General features: G+C 39.1%; 1 protein-coding gene across 1 annotated transcript in view; it reads right to left on the bottom strand.

Annotated features, from left to right (window-relative positions):
• Positions 1–1,681: 1,681 nt before the first annotated feature.
• The window catches only part of KANSL1L (KAT8 regulatory NSL complex subunit 1 like), a 115,228-nt gene continuing 95,580 nt past the window's right edge, over positions 1,682–21,329 (bottom strand). Inside the window, 7 exon segments of the mRNA XM_007524512.3 lie at positions 1,682–2,005; positions 3,943–4,105; positions 5,576–5,688; positions 7,190–7,244; positions 9,970–10,094; positions 10,813–10,931; positions 11,824–11,952. Coding sequence (XP_007524574.2) covers positions 1,778–2,005; positions 3,943–4,105; positions 5,576–5,688; positions 7,190–7,244; positions 9,970–10,094; positions 10,813–10,931; positions 11,824–11,952 — 932 coding nt within the window. The 3' untranslated portion in view covers positions 1,682–1,777.

Here is a 21,329-nt window from a genome sequence, read left to right as displayed (position 1 = left end):
AAAAAAAAAGAAATTGCATCCCAAACTTCACTTCAGCACAAATATGTACTAGCCCCTTTATTCTTAGAAAAGCACTTATTAAATAAAGATGGCAAGAAACAGGACAAAAATTTTTGTGGGCCACTAATTGACATGAAAAACAATGTGAAAAAACAGTTACTAACTGAAGTACAGAATAGAGGTTGCTTGATTTTTTTTTTCCCCCTACATTATGAGGCAAAATTTGTTAATGATTTTATTCTGGCTTTTTTTTTTAAAGGGTTTATGACTTAAATAGGTGGTATTAGTCAAATCAGACAACACAAGGCATATAGAAATAACTTTAATTAAAAAACTTACATAGATTATAATATCAGACATGACAAAAAAGGTTTGAATATATTTACCTAGACAACTCGGATTTGTCTGGCTTACATCTTTTTTTTTAAAAATAAATGTACAGTAAAACTACAAGCAAAAAAATTGTCAGTATTGAATTTGAGGTCCCCCCCTCTTTGAAGGGGTCAGTATAATTTCCAATTCCTAACAAAAACTTAGTGTCAAATCCCCCAGACCAGGCCACATATGGCCAAGATTGTCAGTTGTAAGGGTACTACAACTAGAATAACCTTTTTTACATGAGAAAAAAATAATGTAAATGGTTCTCAACTTTTTTGTAGAAAAAAAAAAGATGTATTAGTTCAAAAAGAGTTCCTTAATGTACACTATGGTATGCAATACTGAAGCGTTTAATCTTTGAAAACTTCTTTCATTCAAGGATACAAGAAAGAATAAATGTTTAATCAAATAGGCTGTGGGAAGGAATGACCAAATTAACTAGAAATGAGTACTTTTTGTATTCAGGGCTTTGCTGGTCGTTGCTTATTTTCAGATGGTGTCTTTACTCATGGACTACATAAAATAAATAAAACTCAAATAGTTTTTCAAAGAGGTGGCAGTCTTTAAATACACCAATATATATATAATTCTACTTTTCTTGCCTTAACTCTGCTAGGAGTGAATAGTAAATAGTCTATGTTTAATCCAACGGTTATCAGTGATTCCAAATAAAGTAGAACTGTGTATATGTTATAGAAATTTCCGTAAATAACCTCTACTATTAAGCAGATTTTTAAAAAATTCTCTCCACAGTCAAGACTTTTAGGTATCTATTCTATCTAAAATAGATAGAATAGATACCTATTTCTATTATCAGTAGAAACTTGGGCTACTTTATATCACAGCTTATGGAGTAGTTCATATATGCTTTCTCAAGTGGAGTTTGTCACTGACAAGTGCTTTTTGAAAACAACATATTTGTGAATGTATGTATACTCTCTACACACATATGTATATTCTGATGCCATTCTGAGGCAATGTTAGTGAATCAATATATAGAGAAAAAAATTGTTTGATACCATGTGTGTGTGTGTATGTACATGTTTTCTTAAAAATTTGCCTGTAATGTGATTTTGACATCAGATTGCAGCAGTTGATTGTTGGGTGCCTGTGACTTGCATCATAAACACAAGTGACTAGCATTTGTCTGTAGGTTAAAAGCTAGCTGACTCCTGTTACTCATTACTGTAGAAACATACCTTGTCTGTTTTAGAATCATTGTAAAAGATCATAAATGCATGCATGCTCAGACTCTGGAATTCTTAGTGCAAAGGGTAAGGTAGGGGGGTGGAGAACAGGACTGTTTTTGTTTGTTTTTTGTTGGGTGTTTTTTTTTTGCCCCCCTTTTTTTTTCTTCCCATGTTCTATTCAGTTACATAGTTTTCTTATCTGATCTCTGTCACCTATTTTTCTTAACATGAGTAAGTCCTGGACCAGAGGGTCTACACTCCACTCCATCTGCTTGTCTTTTGGGATGTTGCCTGGCCTCTAGTACACTGGTACAGAAGACTTCATGGAAAGCTGGGCTTGATCTTTCAATCTGATGATCATGGTCTACATCTTGGCAAATTAAGGCTTCTGTGTCTTCATTCTTCAGTGGGAAAGTTCTCCGTTCCCACCATAAAGACTGAAGGAAAAAAAATATTTTCAGTCAAGTTTCTACTAATTTGTTTAGTTTAAATATAGGTTAAGTAGCCTGTGTCAGTGTTGTAATAACTGCTGTCCTGTTTTATAGCACATACATGCACTCATTTTCATTTAGACTTGAATATCTAGCCACATAAAGTAGAACAGAATGAGAACTTATTTAGAGACTTGTTTTTTATATTTGTGAGACTATAAGTTAATAGGAGTGTATATTAACACCATTCTCCCTCTGCAACCACCCCACCCCCACCCCCCGGCAAGCTGAACATCTCCCCTCACTGTCCACCCAGAGAGTTTTACTTTGGTGCAATGCTCCAAACTCAATCAGATTCAGCTTTGAGTTTCCCTTTCTGTTCTTTTTTCTCAACTTCTGTTTGTGAGTGGGATCATCCCATACTCATCTTTGTCTTTCCCATCTCAACTTCCATTCTATCTATAATTTTCCAGAATTGCATTGCTAGATTATTGGCTGTGAAACATATGCCTCATACTATATATCCCTGTTGTTATTTAATAACTGGATATTTGTACCTTTTGATTCCCTTTACTTATCCCTTTTCCCCTGGTAGCCACCAGTCTGTTCTTTGTATATATAAGACATATATCTGCAGAAAACCATCAAAGTCACCCTTGATGTAAAATGATAAAGGTTTGGAGTTTCCTTTCCTTTCCTTTCCTTTCCTTTCCTTTCCTTTCCTTTCCTTTCCTTTCCTTTCTTTTCTTTCTTTCTTTCTTTTTTTTTTTTTTTCCGGCAGGGTTATTGCTGGGACTCCGTGCCTGCACTAAGAATCCACTGTTCCTAGAGGCTGTTTTCTCCCATTTTGTTGCCCATGTTTTTATTGTTGCCATTGCTACTGTTGTTGGATAGGACAGAGAGAAATAGAGAGAGGAGGGGAAGACGGGATGGGGGGAGAAAGATAGACACCTACAGACCTGCTTCACCACCCGTGAAGTGACCCCTCTTGTAGGTGGAGAGCCCTGGGCTCCAACCAGAATCCTTACGGTTCCTGCACTTCACGCCATGTGCGCTTAACCTGCTGTACTACTGCTTGGCCCCTGGAGTTTTCTTAATGTCTTTAGTAGTCCAATGTATGGGCTGTGTATTAATTTTAATTACTCACTATTGGTGGGTGATCTTTTCATATGACTATTGGCATTCTAGATAATTTTGGGGAAATGTCTACTTGTTTACTTGAATTTTTTTTGTTGAGTTATATGAACTTTTAATTTCTTGACTCACCCCTTAATAGACATGATTTGTGAATATCTTTACCTAAACAGTATATTTGATGTAGTCCTATTTGATTGATTTTGATTTTGTAATCCTTACCTAGGGAGTCAGATAAAAGGAAATTTGGGGAGCCAGCAGGGGGCACACCCAGTTAAGCACATATATTACCAGGCACAAGAACCAGGTTCATCCCCTCACTCCCCACCTCTGTGTGTGTGTGTGTGGGGGACTTCATGGGCAGTTAAGCAGGTCTGTAGGTGTCTTCTCTCTCTCTCTCTCTCTCTCTCTCTCTCCCACATCTCTCTCAATTTCTCTCCTATCCAAAAAAAAAAAAAAAATAGGTCACTGGGAGTTGTGGATTCACAGTGCTGGCACCAAACTCCAGTCGTGAATAAAAGAAATCTCTAGGAGAGATGGAAAGTATTTTATTGCCTCAGTTTTCCTCTAGGAGTCTTGTGGTTTCAGGGTGTATATTCAAGTCCTTAATTCATTTTGATATAATTTTATGTCTGATATTACATAATGTAGTTGTCAAATTCTATTCTCTTGCATGTGGTTTATCCAGAGGCTGTCCTCTCCCATTGTTATGTACTACAGACTATTTCATTTCAATAAGCAGTTTCTATCTAACAAAATTTTTAGATGCAATAAGCCAACTAGAAGATTTAAGCTAGGCGTGCACTTACCTTGAGATCTTGTCTCTCATTCATTGAAGGGGAGCCATGAATCCTCAGATCATGGCTGTCTGAAGAAAGCTCACCAGGACTGTCAACAGCATAATACTGAGTAAAGCCACTCGGATATTCTTTCATAGGCAGGTCCTGTCCTTCAACATTTTTACTGTAAGCTCTAGTAAAAAGAAAAAAAAAGTTGATTCTTGAAGTACTGACACTCAAGAACCCATGATATTTTTTAGTCAATTTAACTGGGTAGTTTTTTTTAAAAAAATATTCCCTTCTGTTGCACTTGTTTTATTGTTGTAGTTATTGTTGTTGTTATTGATGTCGTCATCATTGTTGGATAGGACAGAGAGAAATGGAAAGAGAAAGAGAGACACCTGCAGACCTGCTTCACCACTTGTGAAGCAACTCCTCCTGCAGCCAGAGGGGGTCGAACCAGGGTCCCTCCTTACACCGGTCCTTGCGCTTTGCGCCACTTGTGCTTAACCCGCTGCGCTACTGCCCGACTACCTAACTTGGTAGCTTTTCTTTAAAAAGTTCTGCCCAAAGGATTTTCAAATATTCATCTGTTAATCTGGGTGCTATTTAATGTCTTCATCTGAGAAATTTAAGTTGTACTTTGTAAAATCTTTTGGAGAATTAAAATAGTGGGGTTTTTTGTGTGTGTTTTGGTTTTTCTTCTGGGAATAACAGCTGGTTGGCCCTCAGAAGTCTTTGTGAGTTTGAGTTTCCAGAATATCCTATTATTGTAATGTCATCCATGAAGGTTTTCATTTAGTTCCTGATTTTTTCTTTATACTCCTGGAAAGCTATATTTCTAGAAGGTGGAGAGAGATGACAATCAAGTTTTACATTAGAATGATTCTTGGACTAGAATCTAAAACTACGTTATTTTAACATCTAAACTTTAAAAAAAATTATTTATTTTCCCTTTTCTTGCCCTTTGTCTTTTTATTGTTGTTGTTATTGATGTCGTCATTGTTAGGACAGAGAGAAATGGAAAGAGGAGGGGAAGACAGAGGGGGAGAGAGAGAGAGACACCTGCAGATCTTCTTCACTGCCTGTGAAGGGACTCCTGGGGCTCGAACCAGGATCCTTACGCAGTCCTTGCGCTTTGTGCCACGTGCGCTTAGCCCGCTGCACTACCACCCGACTTCCTCTAAACTTTTTAAAAATAATCCTTTTAACTTTATTTTACTGAGAGGGAAGGGGGCTGGAAAGGAAGAGACACCTGCAGAATTACTTCACCATAAGCTTTCCTCCTGCAGGTGGGGACTGGGGGCTTGAACCTGGGGCCTTGAACATGGTGACTTGTGCACTTATCAGGTACACCACTGCCCCGCTCCAAAGAAATATATTGTAATAATACTGAGTGATGGCTTTGCACTGAAGTGATTATCAGACTTCAGGATACTCTAGACTGAAAATGAATATAAGAAGTTCCAGGGACTCATTGTACTGTTACATAATTTGCCCAAACATATCTTGAATGTAAACTGAAGATACACTGTTTTTCACTTCCAGTGTCGAAACAGCTGATACTAATATCAATGTGTGTGTGTTTTAAGTGGTCTCATGCAGAAAGTCTGTTGATTCTGCTGGAATGCTAGGGTTTGGGTTTTAAATTTGTAACACCTGCCTGCTGTTTCTTCTGTGCCACTTGCTTTGCTCCCATAGTGACCATCTGGCTTGCTCTCTTTCTTCATATTTTCTGTGTCTCAGGGAAAAGACTTCATCAGAAAGATCTTCTACCTGGAATTAGATTTTCAAAAATTTTGCTTCTATCAGAAACATTTTAAAGTATGAGGACAGGTTTTACACAGTTCCTTATCAAGAGAACAATAAGAAGAAAATTTAAATGCAATCTAAACAAAGTGAAGATGAGCCTCACTTTCCTAAAAACAGAGTGTTAAAATTTCTTTGAAAAAGATACCTCAGTTACAAATAGATTTACAATGCTTCCCATTTATAGCAAATCAAATATCCTCAGTCTGTTTATTCAAAAACTGTGTACTATTTATCTGTTAAGGAGCTCACTGTTCTAGGAATATGCTTAGGTCTAAGAAAAATGAAACTAGTTGTCTGAAATAGATGACAGTTTAACTAATGGCTTATCTAGAATTCTAAAACTTTGGTTGTGATGTCTTTAAGAACCTGGCTCTCCTGGGTTGACTCAATCTAAATTAGAGGAAGTTGCATTCACAGAGGAAAGATCATGAAAGGAATTTTTTGTAATTGGGAAACATCACTGCACATTGAATATTATAGAAACAAAGTGCATGCTGTTGATATGTACTAATACTTCTCCTGTAGGGATAGCATGATGGTTATGCAAACAGACTCTTATGCCTGAGGCTCTGAGGTCCCAGATTCTATTCCCCATACCACCATCAACCAGAGCTGAGCAGTGCTCTGATAAAAATAATAATAATGTTCTGCAAATGATCATTTTGGGATTTTCCTTATAGCTATTGTCCTTAATATGGATCTTAAGTTTTAGCCATCCATACAGCTCCACAGTTCCTACCCTACAACTCCCAAAGTCTGAAAAAACAAGCTTTCATAATTCACTTGGTAACACAGACTGACCAGAAATAACATGAGGCTATAAATATTTCACTGCATAATCATTAATGATTACAAAAACTGTCCTAGTTACCTACAAGCATTACACTGTGGTATCTCATTATTTTTCTGAAGTCCATTCTCCATATTCAAATCTAGAATTTTAATGTGGCATTGTAAGCTTATTAAGACTAGATCTTGTACAGAAAAAAATCTGAGTAATATTCAGAATGAATATAGCTCTATATATACATATATATAAGCTATATATATAAGTTCTTCATCTCAACACAGTAAATAGTATGTTTTATTTTGCTTTTCTGTATATCTTTATCATTATTTTTGCAGTTAGATTTACACAAATTAGCATGTTTAATAAAGAACATACTTTTAATTAGTGAAAATAAAATTAAAGAGTTCAAGAATTAAGTAGGCTTCACCATCTGTTAGGTGCAATTATTTCATAAGTGGAAGGCAACTTACCTTTTTTAAAAAATTTATTTGAGAGAGACAGAGAACTTGAGAAGGGGAGAGGAGATAGAAAGGGAAAGAGACAGAAACCTGCCAACCTGCTTCACCACCTGTGAAGCTTTCCCCCTGCAGGTGGGACTAGGGGCTTAAACCCGGCTCCTTGTGCACTGTACTATGTGCACTTCACCAGGTGCACCACTACCTGGCCCCAACTTACCTTTTCTCCACCTAAAGTATTTTCATCCAAAGGCTGAAGAACAACCATCCTCCAACTGTTGGAAACAAACCAATTTCAAACAGTTTTGTTAATGTACCTAAGTGAAGCAACTTAATTTGCAGTACAGCAAATGTGGTTGGATTTTTACACTTAATTTTTAATGAGAAAAAAAAAAATGAAGTGTTATGAGAAAAGAACAAGGTTTTTCTTGTGACCCTGTTAGAATAAACAGTCTCTTATGTGTAGCTGAGTTTAAAAAAAAAAAAGTTATTTTATGGGAAAGAGACCCCAGAGCATTTACTTGCTTTGGTGTCTCCAATGCCAGGGATGGATCCCATGACCCACATGCAAGTTTTGTGCTTTACCTGCTGAGGCACCTCCCTAGGTGCTAACTGGCTGCATTTTATACCTTAAGAATATACTAGCTTTGAATTGGCAGGGTATGTTGACAAACTTGTTCATTTAAAAAAAAAAGGAAAATAAAAAGGTCTGATTTATAGCATTAAGTTTTTAGCAACTGAACCACAGAATTCTTCTCTATTAAACATCTAATTAACCTGCCATTGCAAACTGAAGAACACTTGCTACAGGAAATCATAACCACCAATGTTAATCCTTGCTTATATAAACAGTTTCTGTAGGAACTCTCCTAACCTCTTAGACTATTGCCTTCTTAATATCTGAAAGTAATTTTGAATGAGAAGGTCACTATAGTTGTCACCCAGAACCTATCTTGTTTTCAACATCTTTCCATCTGGTAGCAGACTCCTATGCACTTCAGAAAGCAGATGTGTGTTGGTACTCAGAAACTTCTATTGTCTTATAACTTCTTTTGTAGACTTCTATCACCCTACACAAAAACCTCAATTTCTGGCTAAGCCTTGCATTATTTGTCCCTGTGTCTTCGTTGGGAAATCCCTAAATACACACTCTCTGCCTTTACTCTCCTCCATAGACCTTACCAGTCTATTTAGTATGTTTATGCTGGGAAAGAAATACACCAGCGTCTCAGTTTTGCTGTCACAGGTGTATGAATATCCCATGCAAAGGAAGTTACTTCCTTTTAAGATTTATTCTATGGGATCATGAGAAGGGGAAGAAAATCATAGCCAACACTCTTCTCTGACACTCACAGTGCTGTGAACCAACCCCATAGCCTCGGACATACAAGCTGTATGCTCTATCCACTAACCCACCTCCCTGACCAAGGTCGGTGCTTTCTTTAAATTCTTGTAACATTTTATTAACATTAACTGTAGAGGGTAAGAACTGTTTACTTCTATAACTACTGGAAGTAACTTTTCGTACCTTATACACAGTAAAGACCTGTTACCAATGAGAGAAAAAGACTACTAGAGTAAGCACGCCTTAAGAATTCTCAAAGTGAGCACAGCTATATACAAGATACTGGGTACTGTACAGCAAACCATAACAAAAGGACTTTTCAAAGTTAACCCAATTACCAAATAATGTGATGATAACATTAACTATCGATTGTCTTTTTGAACCCTAAGACAGCAGGAACCTCATATCTCCACTATAGAGCCCCTACTTCCCCCAGTCCTGGAACCCTTGGATAGGGCCCACTTTCCCGTATGCCTCTCCCAATCCATATCAAATAATATTGCATCCGCCGACCACAACCTAACCAACGCAACGATTGCCACCTCAACATGCTTCACCTCAGACTGTGTCCAGAGACTTCACGTGTGGAATGACAACCCTTCAGCTTCATTACTCAGGTGAGACCTTTCCTTTTATAGTACACTCTAATTTCATCTCAGGTGGTTCACTTTCTAACAAAGTCCCAAAACCTAGATATACACCAGTTTCTGTGAGAGAGAGCTTATGTTCACACGTATCCATAAACTACTGCAAAATATATACCTGAAAGCAGAAGTACACTAGAGTTTGCAGTGAGTACCTCCCTAACACTTCCTCTCCACTATTCCAAGCTTGGGATCCATGATTGCTCAACAAATTGTTTGGCTTCATATGTTAACTCTCTTTTCAGTCACCAGGTTTCAGATGCCATCAGGATGCCGGCCAGGCTTCCCTGGATTGAAGACCCCACCAATGTGTCCTGGAGCTCAGCTTCCCCAGAGACCCACCCTACTAGGGAAAGAGAGAGGCAGACTGGGAGTATGGACTGACCAGTCAATGCCCATGTTCAGCGGGGAAGCAATTACAGAAGCTAGACCTTCTACCTTCTGCAACCCTCAATGACCCTGGGTCCATGCTCCCAGAGGGATAGAAAATGGGAAAGCTATCGGGGGAGGGGGTGGGATATGGAGATTGGGTGGTGGGAATTGTGTGGAGTTGTACCCCTCCTACCCTATGGTTTTGTTAATTAATCCTTTCTTAAATAAAAAAAATTTAAAAAAAAATTCTCAAAGTGACCGGAGGAAGGATCCTGGTTCGAGCCCCCGGCTCCCCACATGCAGAAGAGTCACTTCACAGGCAGTGAAGCAGGTCTGCAGGTGTCTATCTCCCCCTCTCTGTCTTCACCATCTCTCTCCATTTCTCTCTGTCCTACCCAATCATGATGGACATCATATGACGCTCTTCTCCAGCATGAGTAATATTATACATGGCTTTCTTTCACCAGTTTTGCTTCCATGGTTATAGATGTGTAAAGAAGGGGAGAACATTTTTTATAATTTTAGCTTTGTGCTGAAATTTGAAATTTACTTAAGAAAATTATGAATATATATAATGACAATATCTATTATATATCACTAATATATAATGATATATGTATATATAGTAAATATACATACCTTGGAGTAAGTATTTCCTTATATTGGAGTTTCTCTAATTTAGCTGGGGCTACTAGTGACATGGGAATCACAATATTATCTATGTCATAAGAGCTCTCACTTCTCAATCTTCGTCGTGCATTATTCTGCAAAACAAGATTACAGTGGTTTTCCAGTGTGTCTGGTTGCCAGACAACACAAGAGTTATAAAGAGATAATATGGTAGTATGCCTCTTAATGTGAGTTTTATAAATACATTGTTATAAAATAAGACCATAAAATGTTAATAGTTAAGAAACACACTTCTACATTTATATGCACACAAGCCTCTTTTCAAGATCATGAAAATATGAATGCCTTAAATGCAAAAAAACCCCAACTTTTATCAGGAAAAGATTTACTATAAAGCATCTTAAATGCAATGAAATGATCACTTAGCAAACTTTTGATGAATTGTACGGGTCCACTGAATAAAAGTTATTACGATATGTTCCTGTCCCTGAAGTTTACTCTTCCTTCTAAACCCTTCTGCATTTTGACCTCTATTCCCTGATCAGATAACTAAAAACCAAAACAAGAACATAACATAGATGCTGAATTCCCTTTTGAAGATTATATTTAGCTTCATGTTAAGGATCAGGGATGATTGTAATTTTACATTTTTTAACACAAATGTATAATGAAGGATTAGTAAACAACTCCCTAGGAAAAAGTTTCATCAATTGCTTTCTAACAAGATTTAAATTTGTTAATGACAGTAAGTAAAGCTGTTAGAAAAATGTCCAATATAATTTTTTTTCCAAGTCAGTTGGTTTTAAACATCTAAAAAGCAATTTTAGAGTTCAGTGTACAAAAGCAGCCTACTTGTTGTGATGAAGTCGGGGTTCTTGAGATAACATTGACATTAGTAACAGCAGTAAAAGTGCTATGGGATCCTGGTTCAGTGCGTTGAAAAGCAAATTCTCCAAATCTAGTTCTTTCTCCTGCCATGGAAAAAACCATTGAGACTGTTACACATAAAACATAACTGGTAAGTACTCGAATTGTTTTCCTAGTGTGTGTTTCCTTATCTGTTGACTTTTTTTGTATCTTTTTTTTTAAAGTTCATGTACCAGAAAAAAAGAAGGCAACAAATGAAATTTAGAAACTTTACCTTACGTAACCTAATCATGACGTTGATTTCCATTTTCTGGGGTCTTGACAGTTTTTATCAAATGCATATTGTTAAACTTCTGTAAGCCCCGGAGATGGCACAGTGATAGGTGGGATTGTCAAGCATGAAGTCCTGAGTTTGATCCCTGGCATTAAATGTACCAGAGTGATGCTCTGGTTCTTCTCTCTGTCTTTCTCATTAATAAATAAACCTTTACAAAAATTTATATAGCAACCTTGTACTGACCTATTTTGAGTCCAGAACACAGCTTTGAAGACTAAGTCCTGTCCAGGAGGATAGTTAGAAGATAACTAGTCATGGTCCGGGGGGCGGCGCAGTGATAAAGCTTTGGACTCTCAAGCATGAGGTCCTGAGTTTGATCCCCAGCAGCACATGTGCCAGAGTGATGTCTGGTTCTTTCTCTTTCCTCCTATCTTTCTATCTTTCTCATAAATAAATAAATAATTTTTTAAAAAGAAGATGACTCTAGTCCAGAAACATAGGGAAGAAGGAAGTGACAATAGTACAAAGTGGATGAATCCTCAGCCTGCTAGTAATTGTGAATTGACCACATGAGTATGTTTAATATTGCTAAGACAGGGACTTAGCAAAGACTACTTGCTTTGTGTAATTAGTGATTGTTCTGGACTGTAGATTCCCATTAGTTGGGTTATTTGATTTTCTGTTGTAGTACTTGTGTTTACATCCTTATTTAAACCTACCTAATGCTGTTTCACTCAAATGTCTTTTCTTTCTTCCCTGTAACAGTTGTGCGGATGATTCTGACCTTAGTTGAGACTTGCATGTAGGAAAATAACCACTTTTCCACTGATTCAGAGGAGTATTATGTACTAAAACAAATGCAAAGAAAGGAAGTAAGAGGTTTCAGTTTCTTAACAATGTTTTAATCTGACTTCTAACACTGTAAAATGCTAATGTACCTAGTCATAATAATATATAAAGAAAGAAATACAAACTTATTAAGACAGAATCCTTGTACACTGAAAATTCCCAAAATAAGACACCTTTAAAGCATCCATGGGAAATATCTAATATCCTACAACTGCTCGATCATTTGAAGGGGGATAAAAAATAAAATTATTCTGAAAATCTTCTAAATCACAACATTTTATAGAGACAGGGTTGGTGCAGATCTGTAAATATTGGCTGAAAATTATCTCAATCTTTCAAGTTTCTTCACTTTTAAATCTAAATTATTCAGAACCAAATAAGGTTCCACAGAATCAAAAATGGACTAGGTCCTGTTGAGAGCAAGAACTCTTATTTGCCTTTGGCAGTACTTAGCATCATTCTTGCACTATTTTACAACTGTAAGTCAGTCAATAGTCCTGTGGTTCACTTACCCAACAGGGATAGTAGCAGCTATGCTGGGGTTATCAGTATTGTAAAGACTGTAGTAGTCATTAGAAGGATATATGACATAAGTACTCAGTAAATGTTAGAATCATCATTGCTCTATCTGAAATCAGGTGTCAGTACTGATTAATAATCAAATTGGCTTTCTTTCTGAAGAGTTTGGAGATACTGGAAAGGAATGAAAAATATGTAGCATAAAGTGTCAAATTCTCACCAACAACATGAACAACCAGTGACTGAGACTGATGTCAAGATGACAGAGAGCCTTCCAAATGTCAGACTACAGTTTATACAGACAAGCACAGACCTGCACATATGCAGCCACATTAGCAAATATAAAAGAGAATTTGTAAATAAAATGGAACTTGTGAGAATTCTAAAGGTGTAGTATTATATAGAATTTGATGAGAGAGCAAACTTGGTACAGAAGCAGAGCAAAATACTGCTGTAGAAATGTGACCAGCACCAAACATGCTGCCGACCTAGAGGAAAGGGAAGCTGGAAATAGGACAGTTATTTGGAGCAACTGATAAAGGATGACTACATACACCAACACCTCTAGGCAACTTGAGATCATTCATCTCAATAGATAGCAACATTTCAAAGCCTTAAGAGAGAAATGGGTGGGTGGATACACATAGTGAGGCCTGAGTGAATACCTGAATACGTGCCCATCCCCAGCTGCCTCTGGCAATATAGAGTGTGAACTTTTACCCTTTTTATGAAATGGGTTCCATAAATAGCAATGGCAGCACAGTCTAAACAGTATCAACTTGAAAGGTGAAGACATAAGCAAGAATCCAGAAAACCAAATGTCAGCACTATGACTTAAGACTTGAAAATATCCCTACAACAAATTCAAGAACCACCTCAAGAAAATAGTTAATGGTTCACAAGATACAGGTCAATTGGTCTCGAAAATATCACCAAGATAAACAAGCAGAAAAAAAAAAAAAAACTTTCCAGAAAAATCTGAGTAGAAAATACACTTGTTGGTATTTAGAAACAAAACAAGAATTGACCATAGAATTGACATAACTGAAAATCAAGGTATCAGGAATTCCACAATTTAGGAGTACTTAAAGTAAGAGAGCAGGATAAACCACTCTGGGCTAACAGGAGGGAACAGAAAAAATAAGTTGGGGGTATTATTAAGGAGAAATAATAATAAATTTCACAGAATCATTTTAACCCCAAGATAGTAAAAACTGACTTGAGTATGAAAAAAACACTAATGATGAAAATCATAATCATGCAGCACACCACAAAGAGATGTCCTAAAAAATTAAGTCTACATGCAGGAAAGAACAGTGACTAAAGAACTGAGGGAAATTACAAAATTTGAAGGTGACTCCTATAAGATTAGCTACTCACAAAAGGAAATGAAAAAAAAAAACAATATATCAAGCATAATCCTAAACTTTATTAAAGAGTAACTAGAATTTAAAGTTTCTTTTTTTTATTATTTTTTATTTACTAGTTAGAGCCAGAGCATCACTCTTGCACATACAGTACTAGGAAGTGAACTTGGTAGCCTCATGCTTGAAAATCCAATGCCTTCTCCTGTGTGCCACCTCCCAGGCTGGTAGAGTTAGGTATTTTTTTGTTTTTGTTTTTTATCTTTATTTATTGGATAGAGACAGCCAGAAGTTGAGAGGGAGAGAGACACACAGAGAGACACCTGCAGCCCTGCTTCACTACTCATGAAGCTTTCCCCCGGCAGGTGGGGACCAGGGGCTCGAACTTGGGTCCTTTCGCACTATAACATGTACTCAACCAGGTGTGCCACCACCTGGCCCCAGAGTTAGGTTTTAAAACAAGCGTACAGGTACCCGGCACAGGTAGGTGGTTCTATAGTATATTCATGGAAAGATTTTGGGAGTATTATGCAGTAGATTCCACGCAATTCACCTTTTTTTTTGCCTCCAGGGTTATTGCTGGGGCTCGGTGCCTGCACTACAAATCCATTGCTCCTGGGGGCCACTTTTTCCCATTTTTTGTTGCCCTTGTTGTTATTGTTATTGCTGTTGTTGGGTAGGACTGAGAGAAATTGAGAGAGTAGGGGAGAGAAAGACACCTGCAAACCTGCTTCACCACTTGTGAAGTGACATCTCCCTTCACCCCGCAGGTGGGAAGCCAGGACTAGAACCAGGATCTTTCCAGGGATTCTTGTTCTTTGCACCATGTGCGCTTAACCAGCTGAGCTACCATCAGGCCCCCCAATTCACTTTTTTTTTAAATTTCTTTACTGAGGGATTGTTCTATTACAGTCGACAGTAAATACAATAGTTTGTACATGCATAACATTTCCCAATTTTCCATATAACAATACAACCGCCATTATCCCCCAATTCACTTTTAAAAGCTATCTACCACCATCTTTATAATGCACTAAATTTTGAATATTAATTTTTCATAAAGGTCATAAGCATTGTTTACTTGTAAATATACACATACATAGTTGTCACTACCATTACTCCCAGCAGCCATTCTTTTTCCTTTTTTTTTTTTTTTCTCTCTTGTATTTTTGGTAGGACAAAGAGAAATTAAGAGGGGAGGGGAGGGTAGAATAAAGAGGAAGAGAGTGGTCAAGGAGATGGTACCATGGATAAAGCACAGGACTCTCTAGTATGAGGTCCCAACTTCAATCGCTGGCAGTACATGTACCAGAGCGATGTCTAGTTCTCTCTCTCCTGTCTTCCTCATTAATAAATAAAATCTTAAAAATTTATTTCCCTCCTATTTGGTCACTTGTGAGACTTCAGTTGGTTCTTGTAGTAGGAAATGAATGACAATTCAACATTCTCTTTTACTAATGGGCATCCTAGCTTATAGGTTTTTACTCTTCCAAATCCTCTCCTAGATTCCATCCTAAAACAACTTGGTCCAATAGCCTTCCTTTTGATTAATTCATCCACTAACTTTCTAGAAAGCTAATTACAAGGGGTCAGCAGTGGCACATCTTGTTAAGTGTTCCATGACAGCGTGCAAGGACCTGGGTTCAAGCCCCTTGTTCCCACTTGCAGGGGGAAACTTCACAAGTGGTGAAGCAGTGTTGTAGGTGTCTCTCTTTTTATTTATGCCCTTTTGTTGCCCTTATTGTTTTATTGTTGTAGTTATTAGTGTTGTTGATATTGATGTCGTCGTTGTTGGATATGATAGAGAGAAATGGAGAGAGGAGGAAGACAGAGAGGGTGAGAGAAAGACACCTGCAGGTGGGGAGTTGGGGGATCGAACCAGAATTCTTGAGCCAGTCCTTGAGCTTCGCGCTGTGTGCGCTTAACCCACTGCGCTACCGCCCGACTCCTAGGTGTCTCTTTTCTTCTGGATCTTCCCTTTCCCTCTCAACTTCCCTACCTCATCCTAAATAAAAATAAACAGGGAGTCAGGCAGTAGCGCAGCGGGTTAAGCGCAGGTGGTGCAAAGCACAAGGACCAGCACAAGGAACCCAGTCTGAGCCCCCGACTCCCCACCTGCAGGGGAGTCGCTTCATAGGCGGTGAAACAGGTCTGCAGGTGTCTATCTTTCTCTTGCCCTCTCTGTCTTCCCCTCCTCTCTCCATTTCTCTCTGTCCTATCCAACAACGATGACATCAATAACAACAATAATAACTACAACAATAAAACAACAAGGGCAACAAAAAGGAATATTTAAAAATAAGTAAATAAATAGAAATCCAGTCACATACCAAGCACTACGTTATACTTTACAGTACTCCATTAAACAAATTCCTGTCTTTGATGAGAGCTATAGGCACTAGCTTACAAACTGTAGGTAATGCATGATGACAGAGAAGTACTGTTGATAGAAGGTATTGAGTATTTAGGAGAGAGCAAGTCAGAGTTCTAGGAAAGTATCCCCATATAAAGTAACAGGCTTGAAACATGACCAGAAATAGCTGACAGCAAAGGGAAAGGGAGAATGAATGGAATGTACAAAGACTCAAAAGCAGGGAGCTGGACAAATTTAGTAACTAGACAGAAGCTAGGTAGTATAGAGTAAAGGGGATGTTGGAAAGCAGCCATCTTCCAGAGGACTCCTCTAGTAAGAACATGCCCTCGGGACTCAGAAGATGGTCCACACAGTAGACCATATGCCTTACCATCATTGAAGTCCTAGGTTTGAGCCCTGCGTGGTACAGCCCTGGTACCACCTGGGAAACAGTGGGTGCAAAGTGGTGGTGCAATGTCTCCTCTCAATCTGCCTCCTCTCTAAGGAGGCTGCTCAGCATTGGTATTATGTATGTGTGAGGCTCTTAGTTCTTTTCTTGGACACATACAGATACACGAGAATATGACTGAGGCCCCAGAGGTCCCAGGTTCAATTCCCGGGCAGTGCTCTGGTCTCTATCATTAGAATAAAATGTTTTTTAAAAGAAGGAAGGTGGAATGGAAGAAGGAAAGAAGAGATGGCGAGAGGAAGGGAAAAGAAAAAGGGAGAGACAGGACTTTAAAAATATATATATATATATATATATGCCCTCTGACAAATGTTATAAGGAAATGAAGGTAACGGAGAGAGAGCATAATGGTTATGCAAAGAGACTTGTGCTTGAGGATCCGAAGTCCCAGGTTCAGTACCCCACACCACCAAACCAGAGTTGAGCAGTGCTCTGGTATAGAAAAAAAAAATTAAAAATTAAAATAAAGGAATGAAGGTAGAAGAATAAATTTGATATAATTAAGTTTGCATTTTGAGATGATCACAGTGGTCGGCTAGAAAACAAATTATTATCGACTATTTTAGCAGCATAGATAAGAGGTCATTACATTTGGACTGTAAAAGTGGTTGACATGGAGAAACAGATTTGTAGGAGTGCTTCCACTGCAAGATTAGCTAAGATTGGGGCCGGGTGGTGGCGCACCTGGTTGAGTGCACGTTACAGTGCACAAGGACACAGGTTTAAGCCGTGGGCCCTACCTGCAGGGGGAAAGCTTCACCAGTGCTGAAGCAGGGCTGCAGTGTCTCTCTGCCTCTCTCCCTCTCTATCTCTCCCTTCCTTCTCAATTTCTGGCTGTTTCTATCCAATAAATAAAGATGACTAAAAAAATTTTAAAAAAAAAAGATCAGCTAAGATTAAGTGTGGGTGAATATATCTGAGCTCTAAATTCCTGGCTTGGAAAGGTTATTGTTTGTTCCTCTTTCAGCTGTTAACTCTAAAAGATAAACTGACAATTTCAAGCTTACAGAAAGCTTGAGATAGTAGAAAGAATACCTTTTACTCAGCTTCTCAAGTGTTCACATTTTTTGTTATTGCCACCAGAGTTACAGCTGGGGCTTGCTGCTGACGTGATGAAGACACTACTTTTAATGGCATTCTCACTTCCCTGACCCCTTCTTTTTTTCCATTCTTTTTCTTCTTTTTTGATAGAAACAGAGAAAAATTAAGAAGGAAGCGGCAGAAAGAAAGAGAAGGAAAGGGGGTCGGGTGGTAGCATAGCAGGTACAAAGCCAAGGACCAGCATAAGGATTGCAGTTCAAGCCCCCGGCTCCCCACCTGCAGGGGGTCACTTCACAGGCAGTGAAGCAGGTCTGCAGGTGTCTTTCTCTCCCCCTCTCTGTCTTCCCCCCTCTCCATTTCTCTCTGTCCTACCCAACAACAACGACATCAATAACAATAATAATCACTACAACAATGATAAAACAACAAGGGCAACAAAAGGGGAGGGCGGGGGGAAGCCTCCAGGAGCAGTGGATTCGTGTTGCAGGCACCGAGCCCAACAATAACTCTGGAGGAAAAAAAAAAGAGAGAGAGAAGGAAGAGGGGTCTGGTGGTAGCGCAGTGGGTTAAGTTCACATGGCGTGAAGCACGAGGACCAGTGCAAGGATCCCGGTTCAAGCTCCCGGCTTCCCACTTGTAAAGGGGTTGCTTTGTCTCCCCTCCTCTCTCAATTTCTCTCTGTCCTAGCCAACAACAGCAGCAATGACAACAATAATAACAACAACAGCGAGGGTAACAAGGGCAACAAAATGGGAAAAATGGCCTCCAGGATCAGTAGATTCTTAGTATAGGCACCAAACCCCAGCGATAACCCTGGGGGGGAAAGGATGGAAGGAAGGAAGGAAGGAAGGAAGGAAGGAAGGAAGGAAGGAAGGAAGGAAGGAAGGAAGGAAGGAAGGAAGGAAAAACAAGGAAGGGGCATTGCGAAGCTCCTCCATATCCTTGCAGGTAGGGACCAGGAGCTTGAAGCCAGGTCCTTGAACATGGCAACATGTGTACTCTACCAGGTGTGCCACCACCAGGACCCAGGTCTTAATATTTTATCACATCTGCTGAACTCTGGTGAAAAAGTTGCCAATAAAATGATTCCCAACTATAATAATTCTCTGTGGCATATTCCACATAATCACTGCTGAAAAATTAATGTCATTATCTGAGTCCTTATTTAAATTTTAATTATTCATATAATATCCTTAATAGAAAATTCCAGCCATTCTTTGTATATGAAATAGTTGATCTGTCAATCTAGGTGCTTCACTACTCCTCACTTCACATACAGGTAAAGGCAGGGAGAGAGAGAGAGAGATGGAGAGATACACCAAAACTTTCAATGCACTGGCGGTCAGGTTTGAAACTGAGTCACAGACATGGCAAAGCAGCACACTATCCAAGCAACTGACTTTGCTGACCCTCAAAACTACATATTTTGGTGAATATACAGACCCTTAAGTTGCTTTGTCTTTAACCCTCTACAATTTGACTTTTTGCTACTTCCTTGTTAGGTTAACCTGGTTGTGCCATCATAACTGCCATCTCTAGGGGCCAGTACAGGTTAAACGAGAGCTGTGATAAAAGCACACAAAGTTCCAGCCACTTCTCTTCTTGCCTTTTTCCCCTATTATGCCGACCTACTTTTAGTCAGTTATATACCTCCTCTTTGGAATCTTTTTATCGTATTTGTCCCTAACACACCATCCAACAGTTATCTGTGTATATTTGTTTCCCGTTACATTATAATTTGGTTAAAATTTTTTTTTCATATTTATTTTCCCTTTTGTTGGCCTTGTGCATTTTTTTTTAATTGTTGTAGTTATTATTGTTGTTGTTATCGATATCGTCGTTGTTAGATAGGACAGAGAGAAATGAAGAGAGGAGGGGAAGACACAGAGAGAGAAAGACACCTGCAGACCTGCTTCACTGCTTGTGAAGCAACCCCCCTGCAAGTGGGAAGCCGGGGGCTCAAACCGGGGGCTCGAACGAACCGGTCCTTGCTCTTCGTGCCACTTGAGCTTAACCCACTGCGCTACCGCCTGACTTCCTTTTTTTTTTTTGATTCGCCTTTGACTCTTCAGCATTTTACAGTTTGTCTAGCATGAGGTAAATGCTCAATAAATGTAGGAATCTAGTTTTAACTTTATAGAAACAAAACAAGCCCCCTCCTCTGGAATTCCACCCCCTACCTCCGAAAACCAGCTATTTGAGTGTAACATATTATCAAGAGATGATCGGGAATGGGAAGAAGGAGGTGGGAAGTTGGAATATGATTTGCCTACTACTACTGCAGCATTCAGCTCAGATGTTCTCCATTGCTCTGGGCTAATCTTTTCAGATTGAGGGAAAGACACCAACGCACCAAAATTTCCTCTGAGGTGAGCTCAAACCTGGCTTGCAGGCATGACAAAGTAAATCACTATTCAGGTGAACTAGATTTTGCCAGCCCCACTCCTACTTCTTAATTTCCCATTATTATTATTATTATTATTATTATTTTTCCCTCCAGGGTTATTGCTGGGCTCGGTGCCTGCACCATGAATCCACCGCTCCTGGAGGCCTTTTTTCCCCCTTTTTGTTGCCCTAGTTGTTGCAGCCTTGTTGCAGTTATTATTGCCATTGTTGACGTTGCTTTGTTGTTGGATAGGACAGAGAGAAATGGAGAGGAGGGGAAGACAGAGAGGGGGAGAGAAAGATAGACACCTGCAGACCTGCTTCACCGCCCGTGAAGCGACTCCCCTGCAGGTGGGGAGCCGGGGGCTCGAACCGGGATTCTTACGCCGGTCCCTGCGCTTTGCGCCACGTGCGCTTAACCCACTGCGCCACCGCCCGACTCCCCCCATTATTATTTTTTGTAACATTACCGATACAACTCTATTAATTTTATGCCTAACACATTTACACAGCCTTATTTTTAGTCAAACACCAAAACTAAAGAAATGTCATCAACTGATCTAACAATTTCACTGATCAACTGATCTAACAATTTCACTGTACATCTTACTGTTCAGTAACATGCATAAATGACATTATTTCAGACGTAGTAATTTGTGTATTTTTTATCTGATAACTCACTTTTGATGTTTTTGCTTTTTCTGGTGGATGTCTAATATTCCTCTTATTAGAGAGAGTGTGTGCATGGGTGTGTGTGTGTGTGTGTGTGTGTGTGTGTGTGTGTGTGTGTGTGTTTTCTGGTGGATGTCTAATATTCCTCTTATTAGAGAGAGTGTGTGCATGGGTGTGTGTGTGTTTGTTTTTTCTGGTGGATGTCTAATATTCCTCCTATTACAGAGAGTGTGTGCATGGGTGTGTGTGTGTGTGTGTGTGTGTGTGTGTGTTATCAGCGTAGATTCCCCACTACAGGTGGACATTATTTTTTTTTCCCAGAGAGACAAATGCAGATAGGGAAGTGTGTGTGTGTGTGTGTGTGTGTGTGTGTTTGTGTGTGTGATCAGTGTAGATTCCCCACTTCAGGTGGACATTATTTTTTTTCCCAGAGAGACAAACGCAGATAGGGAGACAGAATGACATGGCACCAAGGCTTCCTTCCATGCAGTTGGGGCCAGGCTCTAGCCAGGGCTGTATCTATGATAAAGCATGTGCACTAACCAAGTAAGTTACCTTACTGGCCCCAGAGAC

This window comes from Erinaceus europaeus, chromosome 7, assembly GCF_950295315.1.
Source record: "Erinaceus europaeus chromosome 7, mEriEur2.1, whole genome shotgun sequence".
NCBI lineage: Eukaryota > Metazoa > Chordata > Mammalia > Eulipotyphla > Erinaceidae > Erinaceus > Erinaceus europaeus.
The sequence above is the reverse complement of the archived record's forward strand: the minus strand, read 5'-3'. Positions and strand labels throughout refer to the sequence as shown.